Raw genomic sequence first — 22,646 nt, 5'->3', positions numbered from 1 at the left:
TCGGTTCTCACAGAGAATGTTGCTGATCTCTTAGGGTTTTTACATGCTCATGTATGTGTTTTCAATAGAGGGGATATTATAAAGGAAATTTGTAAATTCTGTATAAAATTGTATTCTATTTTGTATGCTTTGCCTATGTATTGCACACTGCACTCATTGTGCACACAACACTAAATTAGCCTGCCTTTGTAACACCCCTTATTACCATAAAAGTACAATTGTAATATTAATGTGATACCTTCGTAATTATGTGTATAAAAAAAACTTCATAATGCGCCGAATAAACAGAACAGTGATTTGGAAAGATGCTGAGTGTATTTTTTTGTGTCTGTTCCCTATTGCAGTAGTTATTATTCATTTGGAACCACTAATCAATATGAGGATAGGAATTGTCTATCTATACAATCTCAGTATTAATGTTCAGAACAAAATTAACGTAAACAAAAATTGGAAAAGGAATCAAAATAATATATAATATAATTTACTTTCTCTGCTGTCGACAATATTTTGTCCACTAAAGTTCACAAACTAAACATTCATTGAGATTGTCTTTTTTGGTTGAATAGCAGACAAACTAGATAATCAAATTTAACTTTCATATTCAAATCTTCAACAGAAATAATACATAATTAGTTTAAAAATCCTTTTCATTTTGTGGTTGAGATAGCGTTTTCAGTAATTTGGTAAAGATAAAAATGTATAATTCATTTTATACAGTAGTACTGTAATTTGCTTTTAAAGTCTTTGAAATATTCCCTCATTAAAACAGCTTCCAGCATGCATTTAAATGAGTTAAAAAGAGTTGAAGCCAAAAGCTTAAGGATAGCGGTAAGTGAAAGGCGATAAAATAGATAGAAATGTTATAATTAAAATTGCAGTAGCTAGGAAGTTAGTAGTCCTTAGTGCTAGGGACCATGCAGCTTTGGTAGTAATTTGCTGCACTTGCCATGTGTTTGTGACTTCAGAAGCATTCTGTTAAATTCAAGTTATACAAATATAGCCATTAAGATAGATAATCAAATTTTAGTTTCTGATTTTTTTCTGGGCAGTATTGTATAATCAGTTTACAATAACAATAAACTCTGGTTTAAAAAAATTCTATTCAAGAATGTATTCTTAACAAAAAAAAAAAAATTCTATTGCTCTCAGCCTTCTTCAAATTTCTTTTTTTGCTGCTGTGATTGAACTTCCTAAGAGTGGAAAACTGTTCATTCTCCATGGTTCCACTGTATGGAGGAATGCAGACATCCTATCTTGCTTGCTCCCAAGATGGACTAGGACAATGGACTATGGAATCTGTAATGTGCATAGAGCAGTGCACATGACCACAACTAAAGTACATAGCTCATTTCAAGCAAACAGAGGTGATGGAGGATATAAGGGGTTCAAGTACTACAGAGGATGCTACAAGAAGGCAAAAATCACACTAAGAAACAATTTCATGAAAAATAAATTTCAGGGCCATTAGGTAGTGGATGTGTATGGGCTATGTTTAGAGAATAAGGATAGTGTTTAGTGTCACTGTAACCCTCACAAATTTGATGATAGTATTATTTTGCTACTACCACTCAATACATTTATGAAAATATATTATTCAATAATTTTGTTAGGCTCAAAGAAGACACGGGTACATTTAGTTTAACTTTAAAGCATCTGTTACTGAAAGAAATACATAGGTTGTCATTGCTGACCTCTTCTATGCTAATTGATTGACTGTTTATGGCTTTATTACCTTCTTAATCATTGACCTGACACAAGCTTTCAGGAAATGAAGTCAGTCTGGAATAAAAATACCTGGTCTGCATACTTGTATCAGGTCAATAATTCAGGGTTAGCCAGGTACAATAACTAGTTTTTCAGAAGGAAAGGTTAGTACTGTTTTTCTTTAAGAAAATAACTAAAAATCCTCAAGAAGATCTGGAGGAAGTCAGATCAATCTATAAAGCAGAAACTTAATCACATTAACAGTAAAACAAATCCTTCCTGAATTTCAGGTGGCATTTCAAAAATGACTTTATCGGTAAAACATACACACATATATATACAATTTTTTTTTTAATTATTATTATTATTTTTAATTTTTTATTACCACTACATTTTATTCTTTTAGGTGCCAATCTAACTCTTTTAAGCCTTTCTGTTTTCTTTGGAATAAGCTCTTGCATATTTATATATAGTTTGTATTTAGAAACTGTATACATACAGTGTATTTATATTCAGATTCTACAGTCTACAATCTTACAGTAAACAAGAAACTGTGTATGGCTGCACACCCAACATAAGATCCGAAAAGTACCTTTATTGAAAATCCATAAAAACAACACAAATACACATATGTACAGACAGGGGAGGGAAGAGACTAACATGTTTCACACTGAAAATTTGCTTTCTCAAAATCAAAAATGACAAAACGGATATGTACCCAATCACAGTATTTCCCAGGTGTGTGAACTTGCTGAAATTGGCAGTTCAGCAAGTTCATCCATATCAATTTCTATCCTAAACAGAAAATACATTGTAATAACATTTGTGAAAATGTCCAAATAAATCATCAATACCTTAAAACAACAAAAAATATCAAATGAAAACAATAAAGAATGAAAACATCCAATGCAGCCGGTTCTAGAATGAATACATACTAGTGATACTAGAAAGAGGTCTTATGCCAAAATAAATAAATATCCAAATAAGATCTCAATCATAATAATGGGTCAGATCCCATTCAAAGTTTAACCCTGCTGAGATTCTAGTTTGGAGATTATATATCTAAAAAACCTCCCATTTACAGAGAAGTCTAAATATGTCACCCCCATCCTAGGGACTGGAACTTTTTCAATTCCCTGTATTTACAAGGCAGTGGGATCACCCCCATTAACAGCATTGAAATGTCTAGCGACATTAGTACCATGTTCCTTCTCAATGGATGGTCATGGAGGCAATCCCGCAGCCTCCTTGTTGTACGACCAATACATTGGATGGTACACACTCTACAGGTGATCAAATATATCACATTTTTTGTGTTGTCATTAATAAATTACCTAATATTAAACACCCGCTTATTAGGCATCACTTTGAATAATACAAGGACAAGGATAGTTGCTGGCTCCACATTTATAATTGCCAAAAAATCTAAGTTATATTCCATGTGCTGGAATTTAAATCACTAGGTGATCACTGCCCAAAGATGGGGCACAATGTGGGACAATTATAAAACCTCCAGAAATAATTGTAGCATATACACTATATTGCCAAATGTATTGGGACACCCCTCCAAATCATTGGATTCAGGTGCTCCAATCACCTCCATGGCCACAGGTGGATAAAATCAAGCATCTAGGCATGCAGACTGCTTCTACAAACATTTGTGAAAGAATGGGTTGCTCTCAGGAGCTCAGTGAATTCAAGTGTGGTACTGTGATAGGTTGCCACTTGTGCAATAAGTCCATCAGTGAAATTTCCTTGCTACTAAATTTTCCACTGTCAACTGTTAGTGTTATTATAACAAAGTGGAAGCCACTGGCAACAACAGCAACTCAGCCATGAAGTGGTAGGCCGTGTTAAATGAGAGACCGGGGTCAATGTATGCTGATGCACACAGTGCACAGAAGTCACCAACTGTCTGCAGAGTCAATAGCTGAAGACCTCCAAACTTCATTTGGCCTTCAGATTAGCACAACAGCAGTGCATAGAGAGCTTAATAGAATGGGGTTCCATGGCAGAGCAGCTGCATCCAAGCCTTACATCACCAAGTGCAAAGCAAAGCTTTGGATGCAGTGGTGTAAAGCACGCTGCCACTGGACTCTACAGCAGTGGAGACATGTTCTCCAGCGTGACACATCACACTTCTCTCTCTGGCAATCCGATGGACGTGTCTGGGTTTGGTGGTTGCCAGGAGAACGGTACTTGCCTGACTGCATTGTGACAAGTGTAAAGTTTGGTGGAGGGGGGATTATGGTGGGGGGGTTTTCAGGGGTTGAGCTTGGCCCCTTAGTTCCAGTGAAGGGAACTCTTAAGGCGTCAGCGTGCCAAGACATTTTGGACAATTTCATGCTCCCAACTTTGCAGGAAACAGTTTGGGAATATCCCCTTCCTGTTCCAACATGACTGCACACCAGTGCACAAGCAAGGTCCATAAAGACATGGATGAGCAAGTTTGGGGTGGAGGAACTGGACTGGCCTGCACAGAGACCTGTCCTCAACCTGACAGAACACCTTTAGGATGAATTTGAGCGGAGACTGCGAGCCACGTATTCTTGTCCATCATCAGTGCCTGGCCTCACAAATGCGCTTCTGGAAGAGTGGTCAAGCATTCCCATAGACTCGCTCTTAAACCTTGTGGACAGCCTTCCCAGAAGAGTTGAAGCGGTTATAGCTGCAAAGGGTGGGCCAACTCAATATTAAACCCTATGGACTAAGACTGGGATGCCATTAAAGTTAATGTGCATGTAAAGACAGGCATCCCAGTACTTTTGGCAATATAGTGTATTTAATCCTCATAGAGGATAGAAATATAGTGTTTCACTATCCTTTTAACCTTCTTATAATCTAAACTATAAGAAGTGGAAAGGACATGAATATTATCAGAAGTCTTTCTATGATTATTCTCACACAATAAACTGCTCATCTGTGCAGATTCAGCAATACCTACAGTCCTCCAAAGTGTACATTCTTTGTAGCCCCATGCATGGCATCTGTCACACATCTCTGTAGTTTCTCTACAGAAGTCTCCCCCTTTACTGCAAATCCTACGCAGCCTAAGAAGTTTCCCACTGGTATACACCGGGTAACATGACCCAGGTGTTTGGAATCAGCATGGAGAATGGTGTTGCCAGAGTTAGGCTTCCTTTAGAGATCAGATACAATATGGAACTCCTTACCTTGAAGAGTGACATCTAGAAAGATTAATTTCTGACAACCACCAAGTCTCTTTAGCTCATTCTGCTTGTCAGCTCCCCCTGGTGGATGGAGGCAAGGTAGTATTAACCCATTTAGCTGACGTTCTGTGGAAAAAGAACACACTGCAGCACAGTGCCCTAAATCGATCTCTGTTTGTAGTCAAGCACCTGGTTACACAGAATTTACATAGAGAGTCACAAACAAACACAAAGCTATGGGAAGTCATTTAGTAACTGGGATATGAATGGACTCTGAATGGGAATTTGGTGCTAAAGAGGAAAATATTAAAAGGTTGCACAGACCTGTCATGCAAAACAAAGGCAGTGTGTTATGCTGTCTAAATATTATAAGATAATGTATTACTATGTATTCAGTGATAAATCACTTCTTCTGGTGATACTTCTTTTAATCAAAATAAGAATGTTTATCTGTTGTGTAAACGATTGTTTGGATAATTACATTTCCTGCTGTGTAGTACAACAGATGATGTTTTTAAATTCCTAAAGCTATAATAGTTTAACTTAAACAAATAACCATCCCCACTATGCCTACTCACTAAAAAAATAGTATTTTGTGTATTTCAGAAACAATTTATTTTAACTTTACAGCGATTTTTACCTTTGTAATCTCATCTGGTTTTCTTGAGTCTCATAGGCTGGGATTTAACAATCTGTAGAGCAGTGGCCTTTAGTTTCCTTAGGCCATGTCACCAAAAGATAGCTAACAATAGGTTTTCTTAGGTTACAGCAAATAGGACATTTCATGTATTACTAAATATAAATTAAAAGTAAAGAATGAAATGAAAAGCAGTCCATGTGTCACCTCTGTAGTCAATATCAACCCTTAAAAATATACCTTTATCCACCTCAGCTGATTCTACAGTGCTTGGTGAATCTGATATTTGTCCCATACTGTAGTGTTGTAATTTTCTATTGCAGAATAGGATAGAACAGCACAAGAACAGTACTAACAGGTGAAAGCACTGCAAATGCCGTTCGCTATCAATAGAAGTATAACCAGTATTTAACTCAAAGATTTTCATTCATACCCTAAACCTAAAGTTCCACTTGTAAAGAAGGATAATGTGTCTGTTGTTCAACTTTTGAATTTTTATTGCATTTATAAGACATGTACAGGCTACACATTATCACAGAGTAGAAAAATACATATTGATTTTTTTCACAAATAATTACAGATCAGTGACATACAGAGATAACCAAATAAATCAACAATAGTTAACTTAAGTTACAGGTATCTAGATATAGTTGCACCTATTAGTCATAACAGATATTAACCCTCTCTCGCCAACACCTCCCAGCCCTTTAAGAGCGTCTAGATGCAGGGAGGCAAAGGCAGATATTCGGGTCATGTAACCCCTGTGATTGGCTGTCACAGCGGTCACATATTCGGAAAACACCAGAAAGTAAGTATGTATTGGGATCTTGTCAATCCCAGCTAGGAGCATGCACACTCACAGCACAGTAATTTGTTTATAAGGGCCATGTATATGTGGCCACTCGACATTTAGGTCCACCCACCGAGAGGCTGCATATATGCGTATGGCTGAAGCAAAGTGGTTAAACAAACCCAACCTGAATATGAATGCTGTGTGCTATGATATTCACATGCAGTGTTCCCAGGTCACAAAATAACAAGAAGTGCCAGTATTAGCAGGCTTACAGGATTAGCAAGAAAAACAAGATCAAAAGTACTTGAAAGCATATGTAAAATCAGTCCAAGGGTCCTGTCAGGAATCAAGGAATGACCAGAAAGGTGTGGACTGACACAGGGAAACGCAGGTCTCAGGTACAATACAATACAGGTTATTATTAGCCACCCAGATATATATCTATATAAACGCACAGTGAACAAACTAACCTTCCACTAATCTTATGAGGTGCAGGAACACAGGCGTAGTCAGGGCTGGAGAGGTGGAATGGTCAGGCCGGCCGTAGGGTTCTGTAACGACTGCCTGGTGGTACCTCTAGCGGTCCCCAGGGCAGGATTCCCCAGGGCGCGGAGTCTAAGCCCCAGTCTGCCTTTTCACCAGAGCCCCTGATGGTGGGGATGGACTTGGCGCAGGACTGAGACCAGGTCGCGGCCCCTGAGTACACCTGCTAGTGGTAGGGGGATCCGCCAGAGGTATGTGCAGGTACGGCTGGATCCGTGCAGGATGGATGGATGGCAGAGTAGTTAGCGTGGTCAGACAAGCCGGGTCGGTAACGGTGGAGGCAGATCAGTACAGAGCAGCAGGCAAAGAGTAAACGGGTCACAAGCCAAGGTACAGCAACAGGAGGTCAAACAGCATAGGAGTAGGCAGAAGAATAGTCAGGGATGAGCCAGTAGTCAGAACAGGAGACGGTCAACAGAGATCAGGATCAAGCCGGGTCAGCAACGAAGCAGGAACACAGGATACAGGTACAGAGGCTCATGGGAAAACATACACCAAGGCCCAGAGCACAGGCCTGGTCATGCCTTATATACACCTTTCTGTAATCAGCCCCAGGTTTGGCTGATTGTGAGCTTCTGGCTGCTAAGAGCACCCACTGGTCAGCTCTGGTACTGCAGCCCACACGGCAGGTGAGTTCCACCACCAGTGCTGAGAGCACCCGCTGGTCAGCTCTGGTACTGCAGCCCACACGGCAGGCGAGTCCCACCACCAGTGCTGAGAGCACCCGCTGGTCAGCTCTGGTACTGCAGCCCACACGGCAGGGGAGTCCCACCACCAGTGCTGAGTCCATTCCTGACAGGTCCACTGCCACTTTCCCAACACATCCAATCAATCTAAAATTTGCAAGAATACTCAGCTTTTCCTCAGGGATAGTAGAAAGAGAACAATAGGAGACCATAGAGTAGTATTGCTAAAACTTCACCATTTATTATATATGCATTATGCTCATGGGACACATAAAGCATCTAATGCCTCGCCGTTGTACACTGGTGGTTGTAATTATGTTACAGGCCACTGATCCCGTCCAATTTACATTTGGTCTATAATGTCTGGATTTCAAGGTGGAATTTCAAATTGGTTTCTTATCAAATAATATGTTTTTGCATATATAAATAGGTGATGAGATATCATAAATTGTAATTGTTGGTATAGTAATATTATTTTATTTAAATATTATTTGGAACTCCTTTTACCTGGAGGAATTTGCAGCATTTTCCTATTGTACCCAGTGCATAAAACTATTGGTGTTAACTTTATATTCCTGATTAGGCCATCATATCTTTCCATCTCTAGACTGTATGTACTCTCTAGAGGTTATTCTGTGATTTGAGGCAGCTTCGTCTCTGGCATGCGACTGTATTTTTCTCCAACACCAAATTCTAGACATGTGCAATTCGGTTTGCTGAGATTCATTTTTCAGATGAAAATTTCATTTTCAGAGATTCAAAGGTATCCAAATTTCTGAATGGACATAGTAACGAATCTGAAAGAATCTGAAACGGTTATAACAAAATTTTGGGATTTATTCAGATAACTGGGATCATTGAGAAGAACCAGTCGTTAAGCGCTGCGTCTTTAACAACCATGCTTCATCTTCTGTCAGTGCGAGTTCCACCTGTCAGCAGAATGTAAATAATGAAAGTACTCGTTAAAAAAAAGTTTATAAAATCAGCTTGGAGGTCCCCCCCAATCCATATCGGGCCCTTTGAGTCTGGTATGGATTTTTAGGTGAACACCACACCAAAAAAAATAATATGGTGTGAGGCCTCCCAAAATCTACACCAGACCCTTAGGTCTGGTATGGATTTTAAGGGGAACCCATGACAATAATTTTAAAAAGTAGCGTAGGGTCCCCCCAAAAGCCTGACTTTTATCTGAACATACAGCCCAGTAGGCCAGGAAAGGTAGGCAAGAGAGTGTTCCCCTTCCTGAACCATACCAGGCCCTCAACATGGGTAGGTGCTTTGGGAAAGGGGGCTCCCCTACCAAAGTACCTTGTCCCTATTTTGATGGGGACAAGAGCCTCTTCCCTATGACCCTTGGTGGTGGTTGTGGGGCTCTGCAGGTGGGAGATTTATTGAAATCTGGAAGAGTCTTTTAACAAGAGAGCCTCCAGATACCACCCCTCTCCCCCCTTTCTATGTGAGTAAGTATGGGGTGCATAGTACTCCAACTCATTCACCAGAAAGTCAGAAAAGCAACAATCCCCTGCACTCAAGAGTGGTGTATTGGCAATAATTGGATTACATGTCCTTAACAATTCCAATACCGGCACAAGCTTTGCAAGACTCAAGTTGCAAGACTGTCAATGCAACATCTAAGATTGGCTCTGAGCCATTTGGAGTATCCTCTTGCATTTTGGGATTTGTCTCAGTAACCAGGTCAATCTGAATGCATTATGAACTGATATGCCTTTATATTAGTTGTTAAAGGGGGTTTGTGATGGGAGTCACTTTGGGTGGGGGGCCATGGAATACAGCTCACTTTGGAGAGGTGGGGAGACCCCTGTCTCAGCTCCCCATATCCCTCTTATGTGTAAGTCACCCTGTGTCTGTTAGGGGTGCAGGGTGAGATGTCCTGATATGTGTAGGCATGTCTAGGAGATAGGTGGGGGTTGTTCATTGTTTAATGCCATGTGGTTGCAACCCATTGTTCTATTGTGTGTCTTGCTTGGGAACAAACTATTATGGGACGTATGTGTTTGTGTATTGGCTTGGTGGGGGATGTATGCTGATGTCTCTTGTTACTGGGTGTGCATTGCCCTGCCCTGTGTATATATCTTGCATCTGTGTTAAAATAAAGGGTCTATTTCCTGAGTTATTTCAAGACTGGTCTTGTCTAGTCTCGTATGGCCAGCGGTGGTGTCCATGGATCTGTGTTCGGACAGGGAAGTGGGAGTGTAACGGAAATACCCTAGTGCAGTCGGGGTCCAGTAAACCCTCTAAAAATGGGACTTTTAAAGGCACAAATTGTATACAAGTGCATATAAAACCAATAGCAATTTTTATTAAACAAAACCAATAAAATCACATGTTGAATGATCAGAGGTTGTAAGTTATACAAATAGCACCATTTCCAATACAAACTTTACAAAAGTGGAAGGGTAAGAAACTGCAACGTTTTGAGACAAAGATTCTTTTCTTCACATGCCTGTAGTATAAATACATTTATGAGTACATTGCTGATACACTCTAATGAAAGGATGGTCACAATCAAATGTAGTTCAACAATATGTATGAATAATACTAACCCTCCAAGGAGACTATGGATGAAAACAGCCGCCATATTAAAATAACAAAATATTAACTGTCGCCATCTCCATGAAATCCATAGGGACTGCAGAAGATGCAGACTGCTGATGGACACTCACTGGGGTGGACAACATAAGAGAAGAACCTCAGCCAGGAAAATCCTAAATACATACCGCTGCCAAATCACAAAAGGGATTATGGCGTGGTGCTGTTTTTCAGGGGTTAGGCTTGGCCCCTTAATTCCACTGAAGGGAATTCTTAAGGCATCAGCATACCAAGACATTTTGGACAATTTCATGCTGCCAACTTTGTGGGAACAGTTTGGGGATGGCCCCTTCCTGTTCCAACATGACTTCCAGTGCACAAAGTAAGGTCCATAAAGACATGGATGAGTGAGTATGGGGTGGAGGAACTTGACTGACAGAGTCCCAACCTCAACCCGATAGAATACCTTTGGGATGAATTAGAGCAGAGACTGAGAGCCAGGCCTGCTCGTCTGACATCAGTGCCTGACCTCACAAATGCGTTTCTGGAAGAATGGTCAAACATTCCCATAGACACATTCCTAAACCTTGTGGACAGCCTTCCCATAAGAGTTGAAGCTGTTATAGCTGCAAAAAGTGCACCAAGTCAATATTGAACCCTACGGACTAAGACTGGGATGCATTAAAGTTCATGTGTGTGTACAGGCAGGCGTGCCAATACTTTTGGTAATATAGTGTACTTGTAAACACTCTAATAAGTGTTTTTTGCATCTACAATGGTTGCATTTATAGTTGGAATATCAAAGTCATCCCTTTCTGCAAACAGTAAACTAGTAGGAGGCAAAAAAAAAGTTTCAGGTAATGCATTGGGGGCTTTAAAAATGTTGTCCATGAATAAAGCTTTGCTGTCAGAGTGATGAAGTAGAAAGGTGAGAAAAGACAAAATTGTGAGGTTGCCTAGTATTGGAGAGCTACAGTACATTTCTGCTAGAGCTACTAAATAACAGAATTTTTGCAGAAAAGGAGGTACTGGATTACATGTATATGAACGTATAAAATTCAAAATACTAACCACAACATACAAAGCCATCCACAACACTGCCCCTAGCTACATTACCAACTTCATCTGCAGATATCGTCTAAATTGCCTGCTCTGCTCTTCCTAAGACATCTTGCTCTCTAGCTCCCTCGTCACCTTCTCCCACACTCACCTCCAGGACTTCTTCAGAGCCTCTCCCATCCTCTGGAACTCCCTACCCCAGTATGTCCGGTCAGCCCCCACCCTGTCTGCCTTTATGCGATCTTTGAAAACTTATTCAGGGAAGCCTACCCCACCTCCACCTAAGAACTGTACTTGAGTCACCTCCATCAGATCAACCCCTGCAGCTATTGCTTTTTGTACCACCTCCCCCTTCCTTTGGATGGTAAGCTTCACGAGCAGGGTCCCTCTATTTCTTTTGTACTGAAATGTATTGTAATTGTACTGTTTCCCTCTATATTGTAATATGCATATAAATCCTGTATAATAATAATAATAACATGTGACAAGTAGACTGACTAAAGCATCTCCTGCTGACTGGGCAGAAGAGCACGTACAATTTATATGAAATATTTCATATTTACCTGACCTAAAATATTTTTAATTGTATTTTTTAGTCCTGACTGCTAGAAATAAAGATAGAAAATATGAATCAGTATACATTGCTTTTAAAAAGAAATCCTGTTTTTCTAATACAACTAAGTTACCCTTTAACAGAAAAGCCTTTTTTTTTTTTTTTTGCCTATGCCTGTGTTTTCTAACAGATCTTCTCTTTTGTCTCTTTGCTCTTAACCTCTGAATCATCACTTGGTCTGCTTATGACTGGATAATTGTACACATAAACGGTAATGCAGATGAGACTAAAACTGGTATTAATACAAATGATATCACTTGCTCTGAAGAAATTTTACAGGACAAATTACTTACAAAGTTTGCCTCTTAGCATTTATTCAGTACATAGAGCAGTATGATCAATTGATCTCCACTTAAAAGAAAATCATTTTTCATAATCCTTTTATGCTATATTTTCATCTTTGGGTGATGGGAATGATAATTTTACAATGGTTTATGTAAATTTGGCCTTGGGCCATAACAGCTGGAATTACATGAGAAATGAGAGATGAATATACATTTCATGAGATCAGAAAATGCACTCTGCAGCTGAATGAGGCCATCCCTTATATTAACCTTTCCTGAATGAAACCTGAGCAGACAATATATGCACTGTTCCGGTAGATGGAAATCAGAATTATTCATTGGCAACACCCTCCAGGTGTTAAGGAACTTCATGTCCCAGCATACCCTTGTAGTCACCGCCAAATGGTAAATTAGGTTGACTTATTAATAATTCTACCATCAGTCAGCTAAGAGTGTATCTAAAACTAAATTTGTGAATTGAGAAATTTAAAAAAATGGAGTTGCTACTAGAACAAAAGGTAAGGAGTGATCTTCCAATGGGAGCACTTTTTTCAGTGATAACTGTCTAAGAAACGAATTTCCTTCAATTTGGAGAGATTTCTTCTTACTTTGTCCTCTTCCTATGGTGGTCACTTGTGCATGCTTGATCCAAAACGAGGCTGTTTGTGTCTATTCAGACACACATCCTGGCTCAGCCCCACCCCCTTCTCTCTGCTCACAGGTTTTGACTGACAGCAGTAGGAGCCAATGGCTCAAACTGCTCTACACCAAGCCTGTGAGAGCTGGGAGAGGAGCTCCTGCGGACGTGCGCAGGAGGGAGCTGCTCCTAAAAGTTTTTTCACCTTAATGCAGAGAATGCTTTAAGGTAAAAAAAAATGTCACCTTTACAAGCACTTTAATGACTAAGTTTGTACATATTATATAAAAACTATGTATGCTAAGTAATGCATCTGAGGGACAAATCTGCACATCTGATCATCCATGCAGATGTCTAGCTTAAAAAGGTTTGAAGTCACCAATAAAGATTAAAAATAGTGAATGACAGCTGATGTCACATACTGACTGTGGAACCTGAGAACATGAGGGTGGCCTCTTGCACAAAATCTCGTCCTTGCACCCCTTACAGTGGAGACAGGGACTGCTAGGGCAGAGGAAGGGCATAGCTGCCAGGAAGCTGAAGTACTTGAGCTTGGAAGGTCAGGGATCCACCAAGTGGAAATATGGTGTCAGGTCACAAGATGGGTTCTGCAGCATTCAATAGGTAGAGATAGATACAGGATCACAATCAGGTTCCAGGTCGGGGACAGGCAGGAGTCAGCAAGGTATAAAATTGGAAGGCAGAATTGTGATCACAACAAATTACCATCACATCCCATATGGCCAGTGTGTTCAGAGTAGTTGCATAGAGACTGTTTGTTTCTTATGGAAAACACAGTGCATGCATTTTTGATGCACTGGACTGCATCTGATGTGAACCAGCCCTTAAGAAAACAAAACAAATTATCTCTAATGTTTTATAAACATTGTTCTGCAATGTGATGGGATGATATTCATCTAAACGAAGAGAACATGTTGCTGCCTTTAAGAAAAATACACTCCATGAGAACCCCTAATGTAAAATTGGGTCACATTTTTCTTTTATATTTGCTACTAAGTTATTAGTTTCTGTGTTTTGGTCTACAAAGGCAACCCAAAAAACTGTCCCTTTTAATAGTAGGTACACTTAAAAGTGAGGTAAAAAAGAGTGCTGTGCAAAGTGTTCTTGGTGGGCCTGATGAAAATTGGGTGTTGTATTTCTTGTTTGTGTATATATATATATATATATATATATATTAAGAAAAGTAATTGTAAAAAAGTACTTGTAAAAGATGAAGTACTTTATTAGCTACTGTTCTGTAAAAATACTGTGTCCTCCTTTAAAAGAGCGAGATTCAATTGTTTGCATTACATTGGTGATCAGTGTCAATACCGGCTTTCATTTCAGTGTCAATCTCCGCATTACATTGGTGATCAATGTCAATTTTCTCGATGAGAAATTATCTTATTGGCAACCATAAAAGGAATATAAAGTACACATAGAGGATGATTTACTCAAATTGGAGGGTGCAAAATCTGGTGCAGCTCTGCATGGAAACCAATTAGCTTCCAGGTTTTATTGTGAAAGCTTAATTGAACAAGCTGATATTAGAAGCTGATTGGCTACCATGTACAACTGCACCAGATTTTGCACTCTCCAGTTTTAGTAAATCAACCCCATAGTGTTCTCTGCTCTGTATGTTAGGTTTGCGCCATAGCTGCTGCTGGTGTGTTGCCCTGTTATCAGCTAAATCTTGGTTTAGAAGAGGAGAACTGCTGCTGTTTGAGATCAGTAGGTCATGGTGTGTACTCTAATATATCTCTGGTGGGTGTTCAATTTACCTGTGTGCTGTATGTGGCCATACTCTGGGAGATTTGGTGGTGATGGCATGAGGTGGTGGAAGATATGGACTAAGAATTTACTTTTGCATCGGTGTGCTCATATAGTATAGAGCCATTTAAATGCACCATTTGTTTAAACAATCTGTAAATTATGAACTGTGAAATTTTTTTGCTCTCTCATTAACTCTTTAATAGCTTTCACATCGCCGTATAGCAGACAAAATGCTACACAGCGGCATATAAATATGATTTTGCATCTCCGGGTAGGGGGCGCATGTGAGCTGTGTGCGCTCTACTCGCACCGCCATTCACGGCCGCGGATGTCAATCACTTGGTCCCGGCCGGTAATTACCTGCAGGCACCCGGTGATTACCGGCAATCACCGACGGGGAGGAAGACTGTTTTGTTTACAAACAGTTTTCCTCCCTGTCAGCTCAAGCACACTGCTCGGGATGGCTGTGCACAGCACAGCCATCCCGATCAGTGTGCTTACAGTAAAGCACACACCCCCCGCCCCCTAGTAAAACACTCCCAGCACATAGTTAACTCTTTGATCGCCCCTCACAGTAACCCCTTCCTGCCCAGTGCCATTAGTACAGTGTCAGTGCTTTTTTTTTTAGCAATGATCACTGTATTGGTGTCACTGGGGATGTCAGTGACACCAAGTTAGTTCCCCCCAGTGTCAGAATGTCAGCTGCAGTCCCGCTAAAAGTTGCTGATTGCCGCCATTACTAGTAGAAAAAAAAATCCCAGTATCTATACCACCATTTGTAAATGCTATATCTTTCATGTAAACCGATTAATTTACACGTATTGGGATTTTGTTTTTAGCAAAGACATGTCGTGGAATACATTTTGGCCTAAATTTATGATGAAATTTGATTTTTTACATTTTTTTACTGGACATGTTTAATGGCAAAAAGTCCAAAATATAGTTTTTTTCTCAAAATTGTCAGTCTTTTTTTGCTTACAGCGCAAAAAAATAAAAACCACACAGGCGATCAAATACCACCAGAAGAAAGCTCAATTGGTGGGAAAAAAGGGACGTAAATTTCATTTGGGTGCAGCATTGACCATGCAATTGTCAGTTAAAGTAATGCAGTGCCGTAACGCAAAGAATGGCCTGGTCAGGAAGGGGGGTAAATCCTCAGGAGGGCAAGTGCTTAAGGTCACATTCAGTATTGATTTGATGTTGCTTTTGATAATCTGCACTGTATGAACTTATATGAGAGTTTTATTTGTAATCATTTATTCACTTGGTACACGAAACAGGAAATGATGGATTGTTACTATTTTATCATTTTATTTGGGGATAAAGCTGCTGAAAACATATTGTTATGCATGATGCAGGGTTTATATATCAATCCTTATTGCTAGCTGCCACTGACTACCTATAGTGCTGACATTTTGTTTTGGTTTTCTGTATTCGTCCGGACTGCACTGCCCTACAAGCTACAGACTAGTGCTATTTTCAGGGCTCCTTCACAGAGCTCTGCAGTCTGGAGGTTTTTTTACCCATCTGCTACTGACAGCACCATGTTGTCTGTAGTGTATGAGCTGTGTTAAAACTTTACTGCCATTTTGGTAGCACACATTTGGGTATATATGCATAGGGCAACACGTGAATCTGTACCACAAAGCTCAGTTGGAGCAGAACCTCAATAATACCTATCCCCAGCAAAAGTTCTGCAATCGTCCTCGTTCCTTACTTTCAATCTCCTGCCCACCAGAAGATTCCCTGTCTACATCCTCTGCAACATCTGCCATCTCAAATAATAGGGAGAGAAGAACAGGTAGCTTACTTTTTGCCACCTCAAAAGAGGGAGAGTGTCAGCATGGGGACACTCAGAGTAGGGTTAAAGTGTTAATAAACCCAGGACCCTGAATTCACTATATCTGGTCTCCCACAGTACACAGAACATGGAAATGCAATTATTTTTAGTAAATATAAACTGCTAAAAACCTTTCCTCATTAACAGAGCAGTTTTGTGACTTCTCCCAGTGTCCAGCCAAGCACTTGTAAAGCTTGTAGGAGGAGTTTTCATTTTGCTCTAGGAGGATGCAGAACCCCTAACCTCTGTCTGGACAGTGCTGATTGGCACTGTGCTGATCACATGCACTCTCCTAAGAAAAAAAACACCTCTCTTGCTATACACACCAAACTGAGCTTGTGCAGAGTGACTCCACGATATGTCTTATGAGGAGATAAGAGGGGGACACTGGAAGAAGGGGAGTATCAGAGAAGTCAGGATCAAACAGCGTTTGTACACAATGCAGAGGATTAACCCCTTTGGTTCCACAGTGAGTATAACAAGCATGCTTTACTGCATATACAGACTGATTTTACTGTTGTGGGTTTAGTAACACTTTATGTTTAGGCTTGAACTTCACTATAAGTCTCCTAATTACACCCTGCAGGCTCCAGTAGCATTCTTGGTCAGACAGGTGACAGTTTTGCAGCTTCTGGCATTTGTGGCTGTAGCACAGTAAAGCACAGATGATCTCTAAAAAAAAATGTTAAAAAAACAAAGTTGATCTCTGCCTATTGAGATCTCTCCATCTGGTAAGGAGTGTATGAGCACTGGTGTAATTCACTTAGAGAGCACTATGACAATTCGATATTGTCAACTTTGGGACTGTTTCACTCTTTTTCACATTTATGGACTTTGTATTGATCTTTATTTTTAAGTATCTTCATATATTTATTAATAATACATTGTTGTTGTATCTACCTCCATGTGATTAGCACCATAGTCTGCATAAAACAGAAAACATTAGTTGTGACGGGTGCGGAGTCAGACCCTCAGCCCTTCTCACCAACTTGTGACCGAAGGATTAGCCAATCTAAAACCGCGCTGCCACTTGCGTAACAATGCCACTCTCAGCTGCCCCCTGCACAAAGATTTTCCAGCTCACTGGACCACAATCTATGTGCCAACAGCCTGAGAGCGATTGTTACTGGGTCAGGTTAATTACGCAATTAACCCTTCACACCGCCACCACCACCTTTTTACAGAGGAGGAAACTCACAAATCTTAGCAGTAACACTATGATGTTTGAATAAACCTCTGTATACACACTGTCACCGCAGACAGATGTATCCAGAGGTTTTAAAACACACAATAGCCCTCTTCAGAGACAGGGATTCTTAGTTTGCATTAAAGAGCTTTAGAAACAGTTCAACATTTTTCAGAAAATAGGATTTATTACTAAAAAGGTCAAAATGGTGCAATAAAAATATTTACAGAAAAGATGTAACAACTATCTATCTATCTATATATATATATGTATATATATATATATATATATATATAAATAGAGAGAGTAATAACACAACAGAGACATAAAGGAAGAAGTGGAAGAAGGTAGAATACTTGCAGCCCTGGTTTAAGCAGAGTTCAAGTGTCCTGAACAAAAGGGTACCTTTTCTCCCGAAGGTGGTTCCTGATGTTAAAAGGGAGAATTTCTTCATCTCACTCCCCAGGCATGACAGCCTTTTTTCTAGGAACTCAGCAGGGTCTCTCCTTAAAGCAGAGAACCAATCGCCTCATTTGGGGAGGGGTGTTTAGGCGGGGACCCCGGCTATGACCAAATCCCTCCCACGTTTATACCATGGTCAATTACCATCTATAGGTCCACGTAGCATCCCAGCCACTGGCAGCTTAATATGCAGAATGGTATCCTGAACGTCCAGACATCAAATATGACATATCTTACCGCTCCAGATAAAATTATATGGCTTTCTACTCTTCTGTAGATGCCACCCAGGGCTGTAAGGTATCAGGTGACTCATATTAAACTGACCTATCTGAATATATGCTTAGATTTATTGTACCTTGTTCCTGCCGGGATTTATGAAATTGTATGAAAAAGTGGTTTCAAGTGGGATGTATGTTTTACTGCCACTTGGGAATGCTTTCATGTCCAGTGACTGACTAGTTTATAGCTTTACGACCAGGCCAAGGCAAGAGCCTGACAGACACCCTGGAACCAGCTAATTGGGTTTATAACCATGAAGCGTATCCAGCTGTGCCCTGTGCACTCCTGAACTCAGCACACACACAGAACACATTCCATTCAAAGAAAAGGAGGGGGAGAGAATGATATTTGCAAAGTATGATCCAAATAATGATTGTCATTGTCCATATCTGTGCGCACAATTATCACATTAATAGTGACGGTGCTTCTGTTGCAGAGTCTGCTTTAAAGACTAAAAATACGAACAAAAGCAGTGAATTGCCAGGGTATGCAAACTTTTGAGAACAACTGTAAAAGAAATGTGTATAGCTGCTATTATACAGTCAGTCTTAGACCACTGGCTATGTATTCTTCTGAGTTTTCCTAAATCTGTATGGATTTCACATTCATACTGATCGATTGCTTATCACTAACTTTACTTCCATTAGCTGTACAGCTGAGGAAACTGTTGATACTTATTATGAATCATTTCATGTGCAGAGAAGGTTTCAGGTATAGATGAGAGAATAGATTAGACCAATTCTGAGATTTTTTCTACATTTGCTGAAACATCACAGTGGCTCTCAAATTTGGGTATTGATTCAAAAACACATCAGCATTCAGTGTTCTCTTTAGCAAAACACCATGTGCACATTACTAGTGTCTGTGTCTGAAAACTAAGTTTGTATACATGAAACTAGTATTGGCATATACAGTATACACATCCTTCTCAGAATCTTTGTACTGCCACTGCTGCTGGCTCAGTTCTGCGGAAAAACTGAATACAGATGACACAGTGACACTTTGATTAGAGGCATATCAGGAAAACTAACTAAGGTTAATGTAGATACTAAAGTAAGAGCAGTGAAAGCCTATTAGGACTTGTTAGTGCTAAATGACAAGGTGAATGTAGCTCTCCCTATGGGTGCTTTTAATGTACAAAAGAGAAGTATACGGATATCCTGTGCAAACAGAAGCAAAAATGACTAAAATTTTAAATCTAGATTCTGGTATATTATAGAATCAAACAAAATGTCTACAAATACTAGGCTTCTTACAATTTCTCTTTATGAATGTTTTTTATGTATACTGAAGTACTGAAGTAATACTGAGTACTGAAATAGTTCTAAGTGCCAGAGCTATTCATATCACCCATGTAAGAAAACACACAGTTCTTGCCTTTTTCAGCCTTCAATTGAAGTAGCAAGTTATAGTGTTTCTAAAGGCAGAAGGTTTTAGACCTTACTTAATTCTATACATTAATGTAAAAAAAAACCTTCTGCATGCAGCACCCCCCTCCCCAGTCCTATTAAATAATTATCTGAGTCCGAATTAGTGCCCCCATAGCAAATAAAGGGGCCAGGAGCGCTGGCAAGGGACCCGAGAAAAGGTGGATCGGGGCTGCCTTGTGCAAAACCATTGCAAAGAGCAAGAAAGTATGACATGTTTGTTGTTGTTAAAAATAATAAAATGTTTGTCCTTAGAATCACTTTAACTCCTTCACTCCGATGTTTGCAAATATGTGGCCCCACTGGACTGGGCTTTATTCTGTGGGGCCATATATTTGCATACCTGTCTTTGTGCTGGAAGAGAACCACGTGCCGCACTCCGAACACAGAGACCGGAGTGTCACTGAGAGCCCAGGGTCTCATGGGAGAAGAAAAGTGTGTGTAAAAAGAAAAAAAAAAATAATAATGATAGAAAAAACATGAATTTTTTTTTAAAAAATCTGCCAGGGTTAGTGTTTGGTTCAAGGTCAGGGTCAAAGGTTAGGGTCCGTATTTTTTTTGTCAGGATTTTTTTTAATTGGTATCAGTGTCCGTTAGTGTCAGTATCAGTGTATTTTAGGCAGGATACAAAAGCAAAATGTGCACTAATCTTTCTGAACCATGCTATGGGTGCAAACAACAACTAACATACATATATGTGATATTGCTGTGATCGTCAGGAGCAGGAGAATTCATTTGGGGTATTTTTTGGTGATAGGCTATGGCAGTAGCAAGAAATATTCAGATACATTAAAAAATTATATTTTTGTTACTATTTTGGGCCAGTTTTCCTTTGATAATAAAAGAAATCAGGAGATATTCATTACCCTTCACCACCAAATGAAAGCCCAATTTATCCTGAAAAAAACAAGGTATAATCCACCTGAATGTACAAAGTAGTTGTGATATGTACAGTTTTACTAACATACTGTATGTCAAATTTGCAAAATTGTGCTTAGGCATTGTCCTGCCTTCTCTGCAGTTATGAAAGGGTTACAGAGGATTACAGGCAGTATAACCTTTGATGTCCACACAGTAAAGAGTCGATGATTGATAACCGATGATCTTTTACTCATAACATGTGATCATAGTACATGAAATGTTAATGAATGAATGTGCGCGAATAAATGTGGTAAAACTGAAATACAAACAGAATAAACAGACATAAGTACATATCTAACTACCTAGCAATATGCACAACATTCCTCAGTATATAGGAGGGGTACTTACAGACTTTGGGGGTCTAATCAAGCCCATATATGAAGAGAGAACAGCATCCCACATCTACTTGCATAGTAGAATTTCTTCAGTCTGAAGAGATGAGGTCACTTCCTCCCAAGTTAGCAAACAGGACGTCCCTGGCCTTAAAGGGACAGACACTGCTGAATGCTAAAGAATGCCTTGTGTAATACAAGGCAGCACACTCCCCACCTGGAATAATAATGCTATGCCACTATTAAACTCTTGGAAGGAGTAAAATGACTTCCGTGATGGGTCCAAGGTACACCTTAGGGGTGCCCTGTTTTACTACTCTGACCTCTACTTTCCTGACTCTGCTATCACTACTAGCATCAGTCCCCACAATGAGTCCAATTGGCCACTCGTTCCTGTGGGCCTGAGAGTCTTTTAGTAGAACAACATCTCCAACTTGTAAGTTGGGCTTGTCGGCTTGCCATTTGTTGCGTGGTTGGAGGGTCATCAGGTACTCCTGTCTCCATCTCTTCCAGAAGATATCACATCTGATAATGGTGACATTGGCTTGCTCAAGATAGTCATTGTTACCCTGGTCAACACTGGCTGTTTTGCTGAAGGATCTGGCCAAGCAGATGAGTTTCCCTATGGTACGGATGAGTGACTTCCAGCTGGAAAACCTCTCGAACCTACATGAGCCAAGACCTTCTCTGGTGGTTAGAGTCTTGTAAACTGCAACTAGAGGTCTTTCCTCTTTGTCTTGGTCTGGTTCTACAAGCTGAAAAGTTCCTTTCTGATCAGTCTCTTCAGTTTCTGGTCCAGTCAAGAAGGATGGACCTGTGAACCAGTTAGTCTGTTTGAGGACAGCAGCTGGTACCAGTCTAGTCCCATGGTCAGCAGGGTTCTTGTCTGTACTGATGTGATGCCACTGTTCTGGACTTGTACACTTTCTGATACGTGTTACTCTGTTTGACACATATGTGTAGAATCTTCTTGAAGCGTTATGGATATAACCTAAAACAATCTTGCTGTCTGTGTAGAAGTTCACTGCATGGATTTCGATGTCCAGTTCTGCAATGAGTAAGTCTGCTATCTCCACAGCTAGGACAGCAGCACAAAGTTCTAAGCGTGGGACTGTGTGAGCAGGTCTTGGAGCCAGTTTGGACTTTCCCAAGATGAATCCTGCATGGCTTTGTCCCTGAGTGTCAATGACTCTAAGGTAGGCTACAGCTGCTATAGCCACGGTGGATGCATCTGAAAACACGTGTATCTCTCTTCGTTTTGTAACAGACAAAGAAACAGAGACGTATGGTCTTTGGATGCTAAATCGCTCAAGCTCCAGCAAAGAGTCTTTCCACAACTTCCACTGCATTTCTTTCTTTTCAGGTAGAGGTGTGTCCCAATCACTTTGTTCTAGCTCAGTTGTAATCTCTCTCAAAAGAGCTTTGCCTTGCATGGTGATGGGTGCTACGAACCCCAAGGGATCGTAAAGACTGTTGACCGTAGACAAGACACCTCGCTTTGTGAAAGGCTTCTCTTCCCTGGATACTCGGAAGGTGAAGCTGTCATTTTTCAAGTCCCAACTAAGCCCTAAGCTTCTTTGAAGGGGTGGTGAATCTCTACCTAGACCTAGGTCTTTGAGGTCTTTTGCACGGTCTTCTGCTGGGAATGCTTCCATGACTTTGCTGTTGTTGGAAGCCACTTTGTGCAGTCTTATGTTAGAGTCTGCTAGGAAGTCTCTAGTGCTTTTCAAAATGTCAATGGCTTCTCCAC

At 40.2% G+C, this 22,646-nt stretch overlaps 1 protein-coding gene across 1 annotated transcript; it reads right to left on the bottom strand.

Annotated features, from left to right (window-relative positions):
* Positions 1-5,985: 5,985 nt before the first annotated feature.
* LOC149461326 (uncharacterized) lies at positions 5,986-22,388 on the bottom strand. The gene is made up of 2 exons (XM_089678408.1): positions 20,913-22,388; positions 5,986-8,462 (listed from the first exon to the last, which is right to left on the bottom strand). Exon 1 carries the CDS (start codon positions 22,327-22,329, stop codon positions 21,139-21,141), a length of 1,191 nt encoding a protein of 396 aa, XP_089534534.1. The 5' UTR covers positions 22,330-22,388; the 3' UTR covers positions 5,986-8,462; positions 20,913-21,138.
* Positions 22,389-22,646: the final 258 nt, after the last annotated feature.

This window comes from Staurois parvus, unplaced genomic scaffold (assembly GCF_062004578.1).
Source record: "Staurois parvus isolate SC_StPar_1 unplaced genomic scaffold, SC_StPar_1.0 ptg000205l, whole genome shotgun sequence".
Classification (NCBI taxonomy): domain Eukaryota; kingdom Metazoa; phylum Chordata; class Amphibia; order Anura; family Ranidae; genus Staurois; species Staurois parvus.
This window is presented reverse-complemented; position numbering and strand designations above follow the sequence as displayed.

Bases quoted from the DNA above. Each gene is read 5' to 3' on its own strand.
- LOC149461326 (XM_089678408.1), bottom strand. From the start codon at position 22,329: ATGCAAGGCAAAGCTCTTTTGAGAGAGATTACAACTGAGCTAGAACAA.